This window comes from Piliocolobus tephrosceles, chromosome 17 (assembly GCF_002776525.5).
Source record: "Piliocolobus tephrosceles isolate RC106 chromosome 17, ASM277652v3, whole genome shotgun sequence".
NCBI classification, from domain to species: Eukaryota; Metazoa; Chordata; class Mammalia; order Primates; family Cercopithecidae; genus Piliocolobus; species Piliocolobus tephrosceles.
In genome coordinates this window covers 40970746-40988262 of record NC_045450.1, presented here as the reverse complement: position 1 = coordinate 40988262, position 17517 = coordinate 40970746, and the positions used below count along the sequence as shown (strand labels likewise).

General features: G+C 46.8%; 1 protein-coding gene across 2 annotated transcripts in view; it reads right to left on the bottom strand.

Moving 5' to 3' along the window:
- The window catches only part of GNAO1 (G protein subunit alpha o1), a 166847-nt gene extending 153329 nt beyond the window's left edge, over positions 1-13518 (bottom strand). The window contains exons 1-2 of one of the 2 annotated variants that reach the window (XM_023209968.2): positions 12559-13518; positions 12297-12339 (exon numbers count right to left, since the gene is read on the bottom strand). In XM_023209968.2, the coding sequence (XP_023065736.1) occupies positions 12297-12339; positions 12559-12676 (161 nt within the window). In that variant the 5' untranslated portion in view covers positions 12677-13518. The remainder of the gene's footprint in view (positions 1-12296; positions 12340-12558) is intronic. The other variant, XM_023209967.2, reaches the window with a different exon arrangement.
- Between the last annotated feature and the right edge of the window lie 3999 nt (positions 13519-17517).

The following is a 17517-nucleotide window of genomic DNA, read 5'->3' as shown; positions in this document are numbered from 1 at the left end:
CCATGGCATTCAAAATGAAACCCAGATGTCTCTCCATAGCCAACAGGCCTTCCCTGCACATTGGCTTCTAACTGCCTCTTTTTTTTTTTTTTTTTTGAGACAGAGTCTCGCACTGGCGCCCAGGTTGGAGTGCAATGGTATGATCTCGGCTCACTGCAACCTCTGCCTCCCGGGTTCAAGCGATTCTCCTGCCTTAGCCTCCCGAATAGCTGGGACTACAGGCACCCACCACCATGCCCGGCTAATTTTTTGTATTTTTAGTAGAGATGGGGTTTCACTGTGTTATTCAGGATGGTCTCGATCTTCTGACCTCGTGATCCGCCCACCTCAGCCTCCCAAAGTGCTGGGATTACAGGCATGAGCCACTGCGCCTGGCCCTAACTGCCTCCTTAACCTCATTGTGTGCTATTTTTCCTTCTCTGTGGTCTAGAGCTCCACTGGCCTTCTTTCTGCTCATTTCTGTGCCAGGGCCTTGCATCTGCTGTTCCCTTTTCCTCAGATCTTTCCTGATCTGCCTTTTTAACCCCTCATCTCCCTCAATCCCTCTCCATTATTTAATCCCAGTTTCCTCCTTAAGAACACATATGACTATATGAAATGATCTTTGCCTTCAATTATTCCTGTACTATCTTCCTTCTCTAAAACTGTAAGGTCATTGAGGCAGGGAGCTTGTCTATCTTAGTAAAGGATCTATTCCTAGAAACTGAGAAAGTGCCAAAGTATGGCTGGTCTTCCAATGGCCTTCACAGAATGAACAAACACGCACCAAAGAAGACAGGGTACAGTGACGGCCATGTGGTTGAAATTCTAAGGAAAGGATTCAAAGAAGAAACAGGCCCTCCATAGTACATGGGGAATTAAGAGTAGGAAGAATGGCCATAGCTCAGAACTAGGTTCTCCACATATCACCATTCTACCATCCCTTCCCCAAGGTCCTCCCACCAATGAGGCCACGGAGTACCAGGGAGATAGAGTGGGTGCCTCTCCTGCCCTTGTCCACTGGTGCCCTCAGGCTTGTCCATCTCCTAAGGCATGGGTCCCTCCAGCTTTTGTTGTTTGCCCTGGCTGGAACTCCTGCACACAGCCAGCTCAGATTACAGCCTTCCTTCTTCTTTCCACGTGAATTCAAAAAGAGGGGAACCCCAGGAGTTGTTTTGTCTTTGTACTGTGGAACCACCTTCAGCATTTCTCCCTGTGGAAGAGCATCAAACCATCCAGGTCTCGTAACCCTGACAGTATTACAAGACAAATTCCTACCTCGCAGGGCCCCAGATTCTCAGTGGAGAGTACACGTGGACACTACATGCACTGGTGTCCAGAATTCCCTGAGCTGATGTCCCAGTTTTCTTTCTCAATTAGCACTAGAGTTCTGAAAGCTTAATTTTTTTTTATAATTTATTATGTCAGTTGGGGGTGGCCAAGGGAGAAGGAGGGGAATTCCTTTGCCACAAGAACGTCTGTTTTGCTGGGCAGGAAGATACAAATTATGACCTCAAGACTTGAGTAGAAGCTTATAGATCATGCAATCCAGTTTCCCAATTTTATATGTGAGGATACTAAGTCCTAAGGAAGTTAAGGAACTTGCCTGGGGACCATCAAGCTAAATAGAAACAGAGCTGGGATGAGAACTTGGATTCTTGACTCCCACTCCAGACCTATTTCTACCATAAAAATTTTTTAAGTTTGGCTTTTATCCCTTTCCCTCCACTGAAACTGCACTTTTAAAGGCCCACGATAGCCTTAAATACAATGGTCTTTCCTCAGAACTTATCTAACTTGGCAATGCCAAGAAACAGAATCCTGCTCCCCACCCAGAATTCCTGAAGCATATTCCCTTCCTGGGGATCCACTGTGGCAGGGCGCTCTGGGTTTGCCTCCTGCTTCTCTGCTCTCTGGCTCCTTTTGTCAGTTGGAGCTACCTGTGGGTCTACTGAAGGCAGGTTCCCTTCCTCACTGCCACAGTGGTGCGTCCCTTCCCTGGGCCCTCCCTCTCCTGGCCATCTGCATGCTCACCCTAGGGATACCACATCCACTCTCACGGCCCGACCACAAGGGCAGCTAAGCCCACTTTTCCTTCTAGCCCAGATCTCTCTTCTAAATGCCAGAACTACCTCCCAAGCAAACAACTGAACATTTCCTGTTACCCTGTAAGGACCTGAAATTCATGCTATGGGTTCATCTGCCATCTTCTCTCTCTGCTCTCTCTTCCCTGCTCCTATGTTTCCTCACAGGTTCAAAATGGGGAGGACTTCTCTGATATACTCTCTTCTTCTCATATACATTCAACTAGGGGTCATCTCTCCTGAGCTCAACTTCCTGTCCTCATCATTATGCCCTAGAATTTCTCTACAAACCTCCCATCCTTACCGCCCTCCTGTCTGTCTTAGGGAAGGAGATGTACATTCATGTCAAGATCAAGCTACCCATCCCCTAAGGGCTTGTGTTCCTTCTACCACTTCCTCCTTCCTATACCTTCAACTTTTCCATTCATCAGGGCTCTGGACAACTTCTCAATGGATCCAACTACTCCCATGTTAGCCAAATGAACTATAAAAGCAAACCCCTCCCAGTACCCCACACTTGCTCTCTCCCTCCCTACCTCTCACCCCTCTTTTTTCTGTAGCCCATGTTTCTTTTGGGCCTGGAGGGAGGTCCTCCATGGATTTCCTCAATCCCATACATTTCTTAACTCCACTGCAGTTTGGCTTTTCTCTCACCAGTCTGTTGAAACTGCTCTTGCCAAGGTCACCAACAACTTGCCAGATTCAATGGACACTTGCCAATCTTCATCGTATCTGTCTACTGCAATATCTGACTCAACTAACCACTTCTTGCCCTTGAAAGTCTTTTCTTCCTTGGCTTTCATGATGCTACTTTGCCTTGGGTTTTCTTTTTCATCTCTCAGATCACCCCTTCTCATTTTCCCTCACAGGTTCCTCTTCCTAAATTATTCTCATTTCCTGGAGGTGGAACATGTCTGTGACGGGAGACACATCCCTGCCTTCTCTCTCCTTCTCACTCAGCCTACTAAGGTTACCAACTTCTATGGCTCTCACCACTCAAAAGCACCACAGAATTTCAAACTGACCCCTCTCCCGAGGTGTGTCCTATCTAAACCACTATCAGGATCTCCACTTGGATGGTCCACAAGAATCATCAACATGACCAAATATAGTCATCCACTTTTCTCCCCGAGTTTTCTCTCTTCCTCCTGCATTTTTCCATCTCAGGGAATGGTACTACCATCTACCAGTAGCCCAAACCAGGAATCTTAGAATCATTGTTGTCCATACTCTTAAAATTTATCTCCTCCTCAATGCTCTTCCAACTGATGAACAAATAAATTCAATTACTCCACTGCCCAAATATCTCTTGAATCTGTTTCCTTTCCCCACCCACACTACCACTGCTTTAACTTAGTTCTTAATCTTTTTCCCAAATGGGTCACAGAAGTAACTTTCCATCTGGTTTCCCAACCTCCAGAGCTGATCTTCTCCAGTCTACACAGGTGATCTAATGCCAGCCCTCCGGTGGCATCTCATTATCTTCAGAATAAAATCCAAAGTCCTTAGCACAATAGATACGGCCTTTCATGATCTGGTTTCTGTCCCATCTTTCATTCCTCATTTCGTAACACTCCTCTTACATATTTTGTTCTAGTCAAATCACACTATTTTACACTTCTAGCATGCTCCATGTGGTGACATCTTAATGCCTTTACACATGCCAGTCCCTCTGCCTGGCATTCCTTTTTTTCGACCTGCTGAACTACCACTTGTTTTAAAGGCTCAGTTCACATGCCATTTTCTCTTGGCTGTCTTCCTTGAACTGCCTGCCTAGAGAAGGTGCCTTCTGTTTTACCACAGCACACTGTGCATACAGACATCGTGGCCCTTCCTAACCTGAAGTGCAAGACTCTTTTACATGTAGCTCCCTCCAGACCATGAGTTCCTTCAGGACAAGGACTGAGGTGTTCCTCTCTATTTCCGTGACACTGTGTGTACGCTACCCACAAAGTAGGCAATCATAAATGCTTATGGATGGACAGATGGATGGATCTCCTACCATCCTGTCTTTCCACAGTTCTCCAAGACACCTGCCTCCACCAAAGCCAGAGCCTTCTCTCTGTTGCAATCTGAAAATGGCCCCTATTTTTGAGGCAGTAATGGAAAATTACTTTAAGACCCGTCCAGATGGTTACTAGGGAATAGTCTGGTATCCAAATCAATGTGATATATGATGACCATTACTACCACCTCCAGAAGGAACTCAGCACCAATTAGGCACTTTCTATTCTCTCAGCCACTGACCTCAACCACGGCCAGCACCATCAACATCTGGGTGTGAAGTCCTAGACTGCCAGGTCTCTACTGCCCATACTGGTGGTGGTCCAGTAAGAAAGGTGTGGAGTTACAATGAAAAGAACACAGGCTTTGGAACTAGACAAATCATTGTCTGAATACAACCCTGTCACCTACTAAGCTATGTGGCCTTGAGCAAGTCACCTTACTTCTTTGAACCTCACTTCCTCATCTGTAAAATGGAATTGATGACTGTATTTGCTCACAGGTTGACAAACAAATGAATATAATAGACTGAAAATGATAAACACTTTCCATGGCCACCAAAAGCTTTCAATGTGATTATTTTGGTTTATGGAGAATAATAAGGTTCATTCCTTGTATACCTCATATCCTTCCTTTTCTTTAACTAACATTTATTAAGACCTCCTTTGTGCCAGGCATTGGGCATGGTGCTGTACTATGAGCGAAAATAAGTAACATCCTTGCTTCAGGTGACTCCAGGATCAATTTTAAAGCATGGACAAGCTATTCTCATAAGTAACAATAGTCTACAGAAAAACCTATCTGTTGGCTAAGACACAGGCAGAGAATCCAAGGTAAATTGTTAGCTATGAAATCCTAGTCTTATGTATTAGTCTCCCTTTCTCTTTTCTCCATTCTACTTGCTTCTAGGATGGCTGACAAATCAAGAGAGTAGGGGACCAAATTCAGGGCACCAACTATTAGCCTTGCAGGATTTTATTTTACTTTAATTTTTTGGTGCTATGAAAAGCACAATGTTTTTCCTCTTCTCTGTAAAGAAAATTAGAACTAAAGATGGCTCAGCAGATAAAAGCTGTGGGTGGTAAATACTCCCACCATTCCCCACGACCTTTCAGGCTTCTAAGTTTCTCTTTGCATTTACTGCATCTTAGAGCTGGAAACCTGAAAGAGCCCTGAGAAATTCTACAGTGAAAACCCATATCCCAATTAACAGATGAACAAATTGAGGCCCAGGGTGGCCAAGTGATCTGCCCAAAGTTAAATGAGAGAGTGAATCAAAATTAAAATACAGTTCTCCTGATCCTCCCCTTTTACTAGTCTGCAAATCTCCCTGCTCCCTGGGTTTTAGGCACCTTAACCCAGGCAAGTTTCTTCATATGCAGCCATCCCTGGTGAATGCTAGGGCTGTCTCCACTTCTGGGCATCCTGGAAGCCACGGAAAAACCACTTCTCTTGTAATGTCACTGGCTCTCTCCTCCCAGAAACATCCTGTTTCTTACTAATGAGATACTTTCAGATCCTCCTCTTTGGTTTAAGAACCATGTCTGCATGAAAAGTTTGGTTAGAGGTGTTTTTCTCAAATTGACTCTCAGAACTATAAATTTCCTGGCTGACAAAGCTTCGTGGCTGAGATTGCTATTCTGCAATTAACTTAGTCTTAAAAGAACCTTCATGGATACCCTACACCCCACGGGATAAAACCATAATTCATGCTTTCATATTGAGAACATCAAGACCCTGAAAACGAAGGGAATTCCCAATTTCATACACCGTTGACGACAGAAAAGGAATTTGGGGTATCCCTGGTCCAATTCTTTCAGAAAACTGAGCCTTCGGAGGGGCAGAGGCAGAGCTATCGACCTGGACTCCTCGTTCAGTGCTCTTTCCCACCCTTTGAAATGTCACCCCAGCCTCCTGGGCTGAAGCAGCTGTGCCATCAAAAATGTCACATTAGTTATGACAAAACAGTTTGTTATATAACTGGTGCTGCAGAGCAGGCAAGGGGAAGAAGCCATGAGCATGAACCACAGCACCCCGCTTCTGCTTCTCAGGGCGGCTAAGTCCCACATACTTACTTGACAAGAGAACTCCATATGGGAAGGGAACACCCACTAATCAAAGGAATAAAAAACTAGAGCTAACATTTTTATAATGATTTCCACGTTCTAGACACTACTCAAAGCACATTTCATATTTTAACTCATTTCATGCTCACCACAATCCTATTATTTTCATTATCAGTCCCATTTTACAGTAAGGAAACTGAGGCACCAAATGTTATGTGCCTTGTCTAAGGTCACATATTTAGTTATCAGTAGAGCCAAGATTTGAAGCTAGACAGCCTGTTTGCAAAGTCTATGCTCTTAACCACCTCTCAATTTTAGAGAAGCATGCTAAACTGATTCTCTAAACACAAGAAACTACCTATTTCTCTGAATCAGTGAACAGGCTACTGCTCTCTCCTCTCCTTCCGCCCAGTGCCAATCATGGATCTGTTGGACAGATTCCTTTCTATCAGTCCTGTGTGTGAATGACAGGGATGGAAGAAAATAAGAATGTGACACAGATTTGAAGAAATTCTTAGGATGGAGTTCACTTGAGATCTTCAAGCTTTTTATGATGATGCAATCAGTAAGAAAGTGAGGTGAGTGCTGTTCTCATAGCATCTGCCACTTGTAAACCCACAAGTCTATGGGTATGTACAAATAGGCACACTTTTTCTTTCTTCAGAATCAAAAGTTTTCTCTATTAGTGTCAATTCTGAGGGTAACTCTTTCCAAAATGTGTTTTTGGGTTTTTTTGCTTTTTTTTTTTTTTTTTTTTCAGTTTGGAATCACCCCTTCACCAGTTTTTCTGTTGTCTTTCAGATCAAGATGTATTCTGGTGATAATGGTCTGTCTGGCTCCATAAGAAATGACAACAAAAACACTCTGGGAGGCAGGGAGTTGAGTCCCAGTATCCAGATGGGCTGAGTACATATCGGAAAAATAGGGCCTCGTTCTACTCATATTAAATCTCCAGTGTTAACGGAGATAGGGTATTGCGAGCAGCTGAAAAACATGAGTGATCTTGTCCTATCTTTAGCAGATGTGGCATGTGAAGAAGCACAATAAAATCTGGGAATTCCATGTGTTAAAAGAAACAAGACACACTCCCACTCTAAGCATCGTAAATCTAATCCTGCCCGTTCGCACATAGAACAGACGTTCTGCATTCTTTTCCAGCCATGTTGATTCTCATGAAGCTTCACCCATTTAATCTAATTGGAAACAACCCTTTCCAACAAGCATATAGGTTCTACTTTAGAATCCAATAGGTAACTGAGGTTCAAGAATTCCACAACTGACTCCTGAGGAGATCAGGTGGACCGTTTGCCACTCTTCTGGCAGGAAGGTCTGCTGGTATTTACAGCTCAATGCACAGTAAGGAGGGAGAGAGCACCATCCATCAGGAAAAGAGAACTCATCTGCTACTTGATCTGACATTCCGTTCACGCTCTTGCTGTGTCCGGAGAGCAAGGTGCATCCATTTGAATAAACATAGAGATGGGAGGAAGGGAGGGAGGCAAAGCGGCCATCGAGATGACTGCAGAAATAACAAGTCTACAAATCTAGAAGAGTGGTTCTCAGTGGAATACTACCCCAACGTGCGACCCTGCGGGCAAGTGTGGGAAAGGTCCTTTTAGACGGCTGCATTTCATGGAGTAATGGCTGCAGGTTGCTATTCACCTCCATTAATGCCTGTCATTTAGTAGGTGCTGTAGAGCATTGTGCTGAAAGAATGCAAGCTTGACCACTTCTCAGCCTTTTGGCTAAGATCAAGTGAAGGATGCAAGCTTGCCATACCAAACAGTAGATACCCTAATTACAAAGTAAGGGTCAGCTGGGAGGAAAAAACCATCGGCTTTTTGGTGACAGGTGACCTTTTAAGACAGCCTTTCCTGACAGGGTAGGGTCTGTTCTCTGAATCACATCCCACTTGTCAGGCTGGAATATTTGTATGAGCAGTGACGTCTTCATCAGGCAAATTCTTAAATTTGTTTTAAAATTGCACTAAGCAGGTACTGTGGGAATGGACGCACAACCAAAGTGCTCGATTTTTATTGTGCCCGTTTTGGGAAAGACTAGCAGCTAGCATGCAATGCCTCATGGCCACCTTTGAACTCCCTTTCTAAAAATTCCACTTAATGCTCCAGAGACAGATAGCCTGAACTCAACATTACAGAAAATTCAACACCTCGAATGAGGGCAAATTGTGGCTCCCAGAGCAGCTCCACAGTTCATTTTACACTTTCACCAGGTAAATGGTCCAAGTGGGTGTCACTATTTGTTCAGAACTAGGAAATCACTTAAAGTGATATTCTGTCAATTCTATACCTCATAAAATTACAACTCATTAAGGGATTTCTTTGTAAGCGTTTGGTAATTAAATAAAATCGACAGTTCTTTAAAAAATTTCTGATTAGTCTGAATAACTCAGAGTCTTATTGATTGACTATAAAATGATGAGGCTGTATCACAGGTGAGGTCATGACCCCTTAACAAGCAAAATTATTTAAAATGCCATGCAAAAAAAGAGTCACTGATTACTCACACATGGTATGTATAAAATTACATTTGTGCTGTCTCAATTATCAGTTTATTTCTCAGTACTGAAATGTTTTGGATTGTCTGACAGAGCTCCCTCAAACGAATTCACAGTCACACACACAAGGGGAAAAAAAAACCCCAAAACATTACTGTTCAAATAAAAATTTTAATATAAGTACTGAGAATCAGGCTTTTCAAATGACTGTGGTATCTCTTAAGCAGATGCACGTTTCCCCTTACAACACGTATCAACCAGAAGAACTTTATGTCAGTATCTCTGCAATGTTCCTAGGCTGATGAAGCTGTTACCCCTTTGTTCTAAATAGCAACTGCCAGCCGGTCCTTTATCATTTAACCTCAGTTACTATGGGAATATACGGAAGCCTGTTTCTTCTAATTAGCATACCACAACAAGGATGAGAACACAGGCTCAATGGAATGACTCTTTACTCTTCTGGAAATGCTAAATAAAAGGGGTTTTATTCAGTGATGTCTGAATATCCATATTCTTCCTCTCTATCCAATGTGCTGAGCTCTTAGACTACAGCCCCCCATTAGGAAATCATTGGGTTATTATAGGGTATAACCTAAAGAGGGCTCTCTGTTGAATTTCATCTGTCCAGGTGAAACAAACACAGCTTCCTAATTAACCAGTACATATGGCCTGATAGGTTGGTCACCAATCATACTGCACAAGGAAGTTGGAAACTGCTTTCTATAAATGCCACCTAGATTTTTGGGCCTGGCCCCATCCACAGAATTCTCCTGACTCAAAGTGACTCTCAGTCAAGTGGCCATCTCAAAAACCATATCTGCAAGGGAGGACTCAAAAAAATTTGTTACTAGGATACAGTGACACCAATCCCACATTTTGTGGTTAATAAAACAAGTCCTGCATTCAGCTTGGCACAAGGCCCTGATCTGATGTATTTCAAGCCAAGCTGGAGGGCTCACAGGGAAGGCTGCCATTTATGAATGCTTCAGGAGGACAGGATGCCAGGGTCCCTTGTGCCAAACAGGGACCAGAAACCTTTGTGATGGACCTTTTGAACAGATCTACCCTACTTCCTAAAGAGAGCTGGTGTATTGTGCTTTAAAAAAAATTGTTTTACCTACAAAATCTGTTTTTCCTGACATTTTTCTTGAAAAAGGTGTCCTGTAAGGGTGAAAAAAAAAAAGAAGTAAAGGGAAAAAGAAGAAATGCTCTGACTTCTGATTTAACAATCTCAAACATCACTCACTTCATTTTCCCCCCTCCTCGGTGTAACCAAATGCAAGACACATAGGACTTTCCTGGGGAAGTCTATATACAGCCTTCATTTAAGATTTCCTGCCCAGTACATAATTAGGAATTTTCATCCTAAAGTGGCACACCTATTTCCTCAGAGAGCTCAGCTCTCTTTGAATAAAAAAAGGCGAGGCACCCCTTTGGGGGATTCAGTATATATTTTTAAACTTCTCATTAAATCAACCTAATTTACGGGGCATGTTCAGCAAAAGCAGTTGCTTTGGCGGATGCAAAGTTAATTTGCAGACTCTGGCCTGTTCCCCTCCTTCCTCTCCTCCTGCGCACTCCCCTCCCTCGAGCATTTCCGAATGCTTTCGACCCCCTCCGAAGCGGCTCGGCTCTCTCCGCCAGGACACCGACTCCGCTCCGAACACCGCCAACTCCCTTCGAGCCCCGCGCCCAGACCGCACCGAGCCTAGCCGAGCGTCGCCGAACTGAGCCCCATCGACTTTTCCGGCCTCGGCTGGGCGCTGTCCACCACTTGCAACGCCTGAAACCTCATCCAGCTCAGGTGGCTGGGGCTTCTACCGGGCTCTGAGTCAGCCACTGCTGATTACAGACTTCTGAAGTTTTAAAACGTCCCCCCTCGGGAGAAAGGGGTGGCGCGGCTTGCATTTACAGATCTGCAAGGGCTCCAGACAGATGCAACATGCACCTTGTTGCAAAAAGCAATTCCCCAGGCCCCGCCTCCCCATCAATTTGGGTTGCACAAGCTCAAGAGAAGCCCCAAGCTAAATTACCCTTGGCTCAGAAGGGTGCGGCGAGCCGAGGGGGCCTCTGCGAAGAAAGCCCCAGGGAGCTCTCAAACAAAAATAAGAACATGTCAAGCAGATGGGAAAATTGTCTCCGAGTCGCTACTCCCTACCATCATGGCGCCGCCTAGAACCCGCTTGTCATGCCTGTTACACATGCAAGATTTTCTGCATCTTGGTTCTGAAACCGCAAGCGTGCTTCGTCTCCCACTCCCATTCCCACCTTCCCACGAAAGGGGTTTTTATTTTCCACTGTTTCCCTACGCGATGCAATTACTTCGGCTATTCTGTCAAGTCGAAAAATAATCATTTTTGTTTACTGCACAGCAACCCCTAATTAGGAGCTGTGTGTGCACGAAGGTGTCACAGCAAAGCGACGTGGAATCTTCGCTAAATGGTCTTAACGAACTCTCCGTCTCGAACTGACAGACTAACGGAAGCTGGAGGCCCGGAGGGCGCACACCCCTTCGCTGCCGGCCACCCCCTCCCCAAGCAAAGCTGCCTGTGGGCTCACCAGGAACTGCCGAGTAGATAAGGGCAAGAAGCGAGCCTGCAAGTGGAAAGGAGGGGCGAGGCTCCTTACTGAGAAAGTGTGGAAGGGAAGGAATATCCCATTTTGTTTTAATTTTCAACCATCACTCAAATCCACCCCCAGTTAATTAGGAGGGGAAACTGATAGCTAAGGCAGAAGGGGGCGGCGGCAAGTGGGGCCTGAAATCCGCATTGTGGGTAGATTACATGGAACACGGCCTATGCAGAGTGTAAATAAATACATTGATAAAGGCCACGGAGCGAACGAAAACTGCGGTGTCTGGAGAGCAATACTGGGAGGGTGGAGAGGAGAGGAGCTGGGAGCAGTAAGGGGCGGACATTCAGCCTCACAGGCAGCTTCCCTCCCCCTTTCACCTCTACCTTGGATAAAATTGTGCCCCTCACGTACGCTTGGAAACCCACTCCTTCCCCTAGCACACGACCCCTCCCCTAACCCTGGCCCTCTTTTTCTGGGGCGGGGGGGGGGTGGGTGGTGCGAGGGGATGTAGAAACCACAGCCTCCAATTCAGCACCAAATGCATGAACAGCAGACGCTTGATCCTCCACCCCAGTCTAGGGCTGGGTCCCCTCCATGTTAGCCAAGTTCAAAATCACTGCCCCAGGAGACGAGCAGGGGAAGTGGGATTACGGACCTCGGGGGATAGGGAGGTATGGAGGGAAGAGGAGAGAGAAATAGAGACAGAATGAAACAGAGACACAGACAGAAATGGAGGCAGTGAGACAAAAAATATTCCACAAGCAAGAGTAATGATCATAATCATGCCAATAGTGTGATGTTCTGATCAATATGGCGGACACTGTCATTCATACAACTACAGGCGCTCCCCTTCCCCCTCCCAAAAAACACCCACCCAGGAGTTGGGGTGGAGGACCCAGAACCAACGTAGGGAGTGGGGGAGGGGAGTCAAATATAGGGGTGTGTGTGTGTGTGTGTGTGTGTGCACGAATTAAAAAACAGGCCTGGAGAGCAATGTGGAGTAAGCAAGGTAATAAAAACGATTTTAAAAATTACTCTTTAAGTACAAATCCCAGTGCCACAGGGACTTACTTCATCTGCTTCACAATGGTGCTTTTTCCTGATTCTCCAGCCCCTGTTGGGACACAGACAGTGGGGAAAAACTGGTGAGTGTCAGCTTAAGGGAACAGGGGGAGGGGGGACTCAGGCATGCGAGGGGGTGGGCGATCCTGGGCACATGGTGGTGCCAACTTGGGGACCAGGTCTCCCGGGCGCGGGTGGGGTGGGGGAGCTGGCGGCGGGGGGTGCGGAGTGGCCGGGGTCGGGGGATGGGGGTAGCAGCGGCGGGCCTTACCCAGCAGGAGTAATTTCACGTCTTTGGCGGCGCTGATGCCATCCTCTTTGAGGTTTTTCTCAATCGCCTTGCTCCGCTCGAGGGCGGCTCTCTCCTCTGCGCTCAGAGTACATCCCATGGTGGCCCCTTCCCTGCCACAGCCCGCACGACTCGGCTGGCACGGCTCCCCGGCTCGGAGCGCCCCCCACCCCCCCAGAGAGCAGAGCCTGGGCTCAAGGGGGGAAAATCACGATATCCTCTCCTGGGCTGGAAACAAAAATGTCGGGAAACCAGAACCCCCCAAAAAGACAGCCGCTAACAAGATTCCAGCAGCGGAGACTCGCGGCAGCTGGCGGGGGTCTGGGGTTGTCGAACCGAGGGTGGCCGGGGTTTGGGGCTCCGCAGCCGAGGGAGGAGGCGCCCGCGGGCCGAGGAGGCGCGGGCTGCAGGCACTGAGGCTTGTGCACGACCCAAAATAAATAAAATAATAGTCGAGGCTGGAGCCGCAGCCGGAGCCGACGGAGGGTGGGGTGGGGGGCAGGGTGGGTCCTGCTGCCGCGGCTGCCGGAGGAGGAGGAGGCGGCGGCGGAGGAGGAGGAGGTGGAGGAGGCGGCGGCGGCGGCGCGGGATGTGGAGGGAGTGAGTTAGGGGGTGCTGCTAGTGCATGTGCATCGCCGCTGTTCAGCCGTCGGTGCGTCCGCGGCGCCTTCGCCGACCCCCGCGCGCAGGGCAGGGCTGGGCAGGGGGCCGGGCCGGGAGGCAGGTCTCTAGCGGGAGGCGGCGTCGCTGTCTCCCAGAGCTCGCATCGCTCGGTGAGCCTACCGGAGAGAGAGGGAGAGCGCCAGGGAGCCGCGGCCAGCCGGGAGCTCGAGGGAGAGGGAGAGAGAGAGGCAGGGAGGGAGGGGAAAAAAATGGGAGAGCGAACGAGCGCGCGCGCGCCAGGGACCGGGCGGGGAGAAGAGGCGAATGCAGCGCGCGAGTGCGCCAGCGGCTCTGCGCACCCGGCTCCGCGGGCCGCCCGCTGACGTCAGCAGGGCCGCGCGCCGGGCCCCCGGGACTGGAAAGGCGCGGGGCGGGGGAGGCGCGCGCCGGGGTTCGCGTCAGCCGTCGGCGGCGCGCACACGCGCTCGCGGAGCGGCCTGCCCCTCCCCCCAGAGCCCTCCCAGCCCGTGGCTCCCCCAGGGTGGGCGCGTGCGGGGCTGGCGGGGGCGGGGCGTGGGGCCGGGCGCGCGCCGGGGCGTCCCACCCCGCCCCCGCCCCCGCCCCCGCTCCACGCGCGGGCGGCGCGGACCTCCTCGTCAATGGGAGCGCGGGACCGGGCTGCCGGCACGGCGGTCAGTTGGGCCCCCCAGCTCGTTGCCAGCGCGGCCTCTATCCCTCTCGGGCCGGCTCTCCATCTTGTCGCCCGCAGCCCGCCTTCGTGGCTCTGCTGCCGCTGGGGCCGCACAGCCGAGGCCGGGTTACCTCAGGAAACGCGATGTGGTAGTGGGTCGGAATAAACCCTCCCGCCCCAGAATTCGCCTTGGGGGCATGAGGACAGATTCTGCCTTTTCGCTTCCTGTGTCCACATTTAGTGAGCACTTAGTATGTGGGAGCCGAGGCTGTAAGGAGAGGAACGGAGCGGGCGGAGAAAAGCCAGGGCCTTTTCTCCGGGAGCCGCTGCCTCCAGGGCCATCGCCGACCCTGCTCGGAGATCCCAGCCGCCGCTCTCGGTGCAGGAGGGGTGCCCACCCTTGGGGAGGCCTGGGTGCCCTGAGCGGAGGGACAGGGCTTCAAGCGACTGGGAGTTTCCAGCAAACTCCTGATCCCTGAGCAGTTTATTTTAAAAGCTTTTGCAAATGTTGGACGGTTTAGCTTGGTGGAGGCCGTCTTTGCACTAAATTCTCTTGTCCTCCCGCTTCGAAACACACAAAATGAATTTTGAATAGGTTCTTAGATGAGAGATTTTCTTCCTTTTTTCATCTTCTGAAACATTTCCCCCTCATTTCTTCTCAAATAAAAACCCAGAAACCCGGGTCAGTTACTCAGTGTTCAGCTAGTCAAATACTGAGAAAACCAGTCGATATTTGCCAAAGATTGGGTATGTTCTGGGTGGTCTCAGATTTTGAAGAAACGAATTTTTTGCTGCACAAAATAGTTTTACAATCAGTTCCATCAGACAGCCCCAGGGGCTCTCCTGGGGAAAGGGGCCAATAGGCAAGGTTGCATGGGGATAAGAGAGGCAAGTGGCCAGTGGAAAACGTTTTTTTTTTTTTCCCCTAACAGTTGGGCATTTCTGTGGCTCTGAAAGCAAACTTGTTTGTTTCATTTCAACCATAGAAAAAAAACACTTCTGTTTTGGAAATGTAACCCAGCATAAAAATACATTTGCAATGGGGAAAAAGAAGGCAGTTTAGGGCCACCCAGAAGAAAATATTTTTTCCCCTGATTTTTTTTTTTTAAATTTGGTATTTCCCAGTATGGGTTTGCCTCATTTTACAAATAGCTGCCTATGTCAAATTGTGGGTATGTGATTTAAATATTTTAATTTGAATCACATTTTACATAGTCTAGGAAACTGACAAAGGAATCTTATAGAGAATTGTTTTCTAAAGTGAATAACTGCTTCTCTACCTACCCGCCCCCCTCATTCTTCTTTTCTGTGCGTGTTTTTGGGGGAATGTTAGGGGATAAATCTGGTTTGGCTTAAAAATCACTAAAACGCAGCCTTTCAAATCCAAAACAGAGAGCTTAGGTACCCAACATTCTATAGAACGTGTTATTTCCTCAAGAGGTTGCTAGGAACAGTTATGTAGATCTACCAGGTGCAGGGAAGCACTCCACGTCCTCACCCAAGTCCTGTATCCCTGCAAGACTGCATTGGAAAGACTCAAGAGGTAAGAATATAACTATTTCATTGTGAATGCTGGGTCACATTTCACGTTTCCGTGCTCTTTCTTTGAAGTAATTTTTAATTTAAAATCTTAGTCTCTTGGATTATTCGGGTTTGTATGGTTAAATGAAACTATCATTGACCTTAGGTATATTTATTTATTCTTGGTATCAGACCTAGTATGATGGAGGCACAAACCTGTTTTGTGTTTTTCTTTCCTCACTCTGCTTATTAAGCACCTACCTACCATGTACAGGGTAACTGGTCTAGGGGCTATTAGATGTTGTATTTCAGGTTTGTCTACTCAGTTTTCTTTTTCTGGGTCACTTTGCATCTTTATCGCTGGGCTTCGTAAAAGACTAATAATAATCCGCTTCATCTGTATAGTGCTTTACAGCTTACAGAGCACTTTTACAAAAATTATCTCATGTGATCCTCCCACATAAACCTCATTTAAGCACATGGCGTGGGAAGCATCATGGCTGAGTGCAAAGAACCGGGACCATGAATACAGATCAACCTGGGTACCCATTTTATAGCTGAAGAAGCTGAGCCGCTAACTGTTTAGGGTCATGAACAGTTATTCTTCTTACTACTACTTGTAAGTGGTAAGCCAGTGCTCATTTCACATGTTTGTGGACTATCTGAGAAACAGCATGCTATATACACATATAAAGTGTGCTTCCTGGACTTACAGAAAGCGTACAACCCCAGAACCCACTCATATTCAGGTTTCCCCAGAGGACATGAGGATAAGAATCTCTCAGTTCTCTGTGAAGTATTAGTAATTAGATAATGCCACAAGTGTTTAATTGTTCACAATTAATTCCTGTGGGAATGAGGAAATTACTATCCTAACATCAGCAGCGGGAGATGCTTAGACCAAAGACAGATTCCATTTGCTTTTATATGATCCTCAGAATTTTATTTCTCGGATTATTGCTGATGTCCAGAGAATAACTCTCCCTCCAACCTCAGCCATTCCCTTTGCTGCACACATATACCATTCAGCATATTTTTAATTTTAAAAGTAGGTAATTAGAGTATTTTATATACTCTCTAAAAGGAACAACAGCAGAACCTACATTAAGTTGGTTTTTTACTGCTTGTGACTCCTAGATCTGGAGGGCAATTCATTATATCAATAAGATTCCCCAGCTCTGACTTACAGAATATGGGCTCTGATTAGGTAAACTGAATTCCCCTATTTGTTCCCTTTTGATACTTTAATTAAATATAAAATTACTTTAATTATTTAAATATGTATGCACTGGCACTCTACTATGTTTAATATATTGATTTAGACATGAAGACAGGTTGGGATGTCACGAGCTTGGAATCTTGAAATCTTGAAAGTTCTGGAATGTTTTCTCAAAACAGTTTACATTAGAGTTAGCTGGGGTGCTTGTTAAAAATTCAGTTATCCATCTTACTTTTACTAACTCAGACTCTTCAGCCATTTGCATTGATAGCTACTCCCCAGGTGATTTTTCTGTGTACAAAGTGTTGGTCTTATACAGAATCTGTATGTGCCAGTTAATTCTAAGAGCTTACTTTCTTAAAGCCCAGATATCTCACATATTTATAAATTCAACTTTTTTTTATGTTTACTAGTTTTTTTGTATTTCTGTCAAGGGTATAGAAACTATGAAAATTACTCTTCCTTATGAATACTATTCTCACGGGAAGAAAATAGGCTAAAATATGTGGTTCATAACCTAAATGAAACTAAATATCCAGTGAATTAGTCATATTATTATTACTGTTATTATTATTATTACTATTATTTGAGATGGAGTCTCACTCTGTTGCCCAGACTAGAGTGCAGTGGTGCAATCTTGGCTCATGGGAACTTCTGCCTCGCAGGTTCAAGTGATTCTCATGCCCCAGCCTCGCGAGTAGCTGGGATTATAGGTGAGCGCCACCATGCCCAGCTACTTGTTTTTTTGTATTTTTGGTAGAGACAGGGTTTCACCATGTTGGCCAGGCTGGTCTCCAACTCCTGACCTCAAGTGATTTGCCAGCCTCAGCTTCCCAAAGTGCTGGGATTATAGGCGTGAGCCAATACATGCAGTGAATTAGACATTTTAGGGAGAATGGTAGGTCAC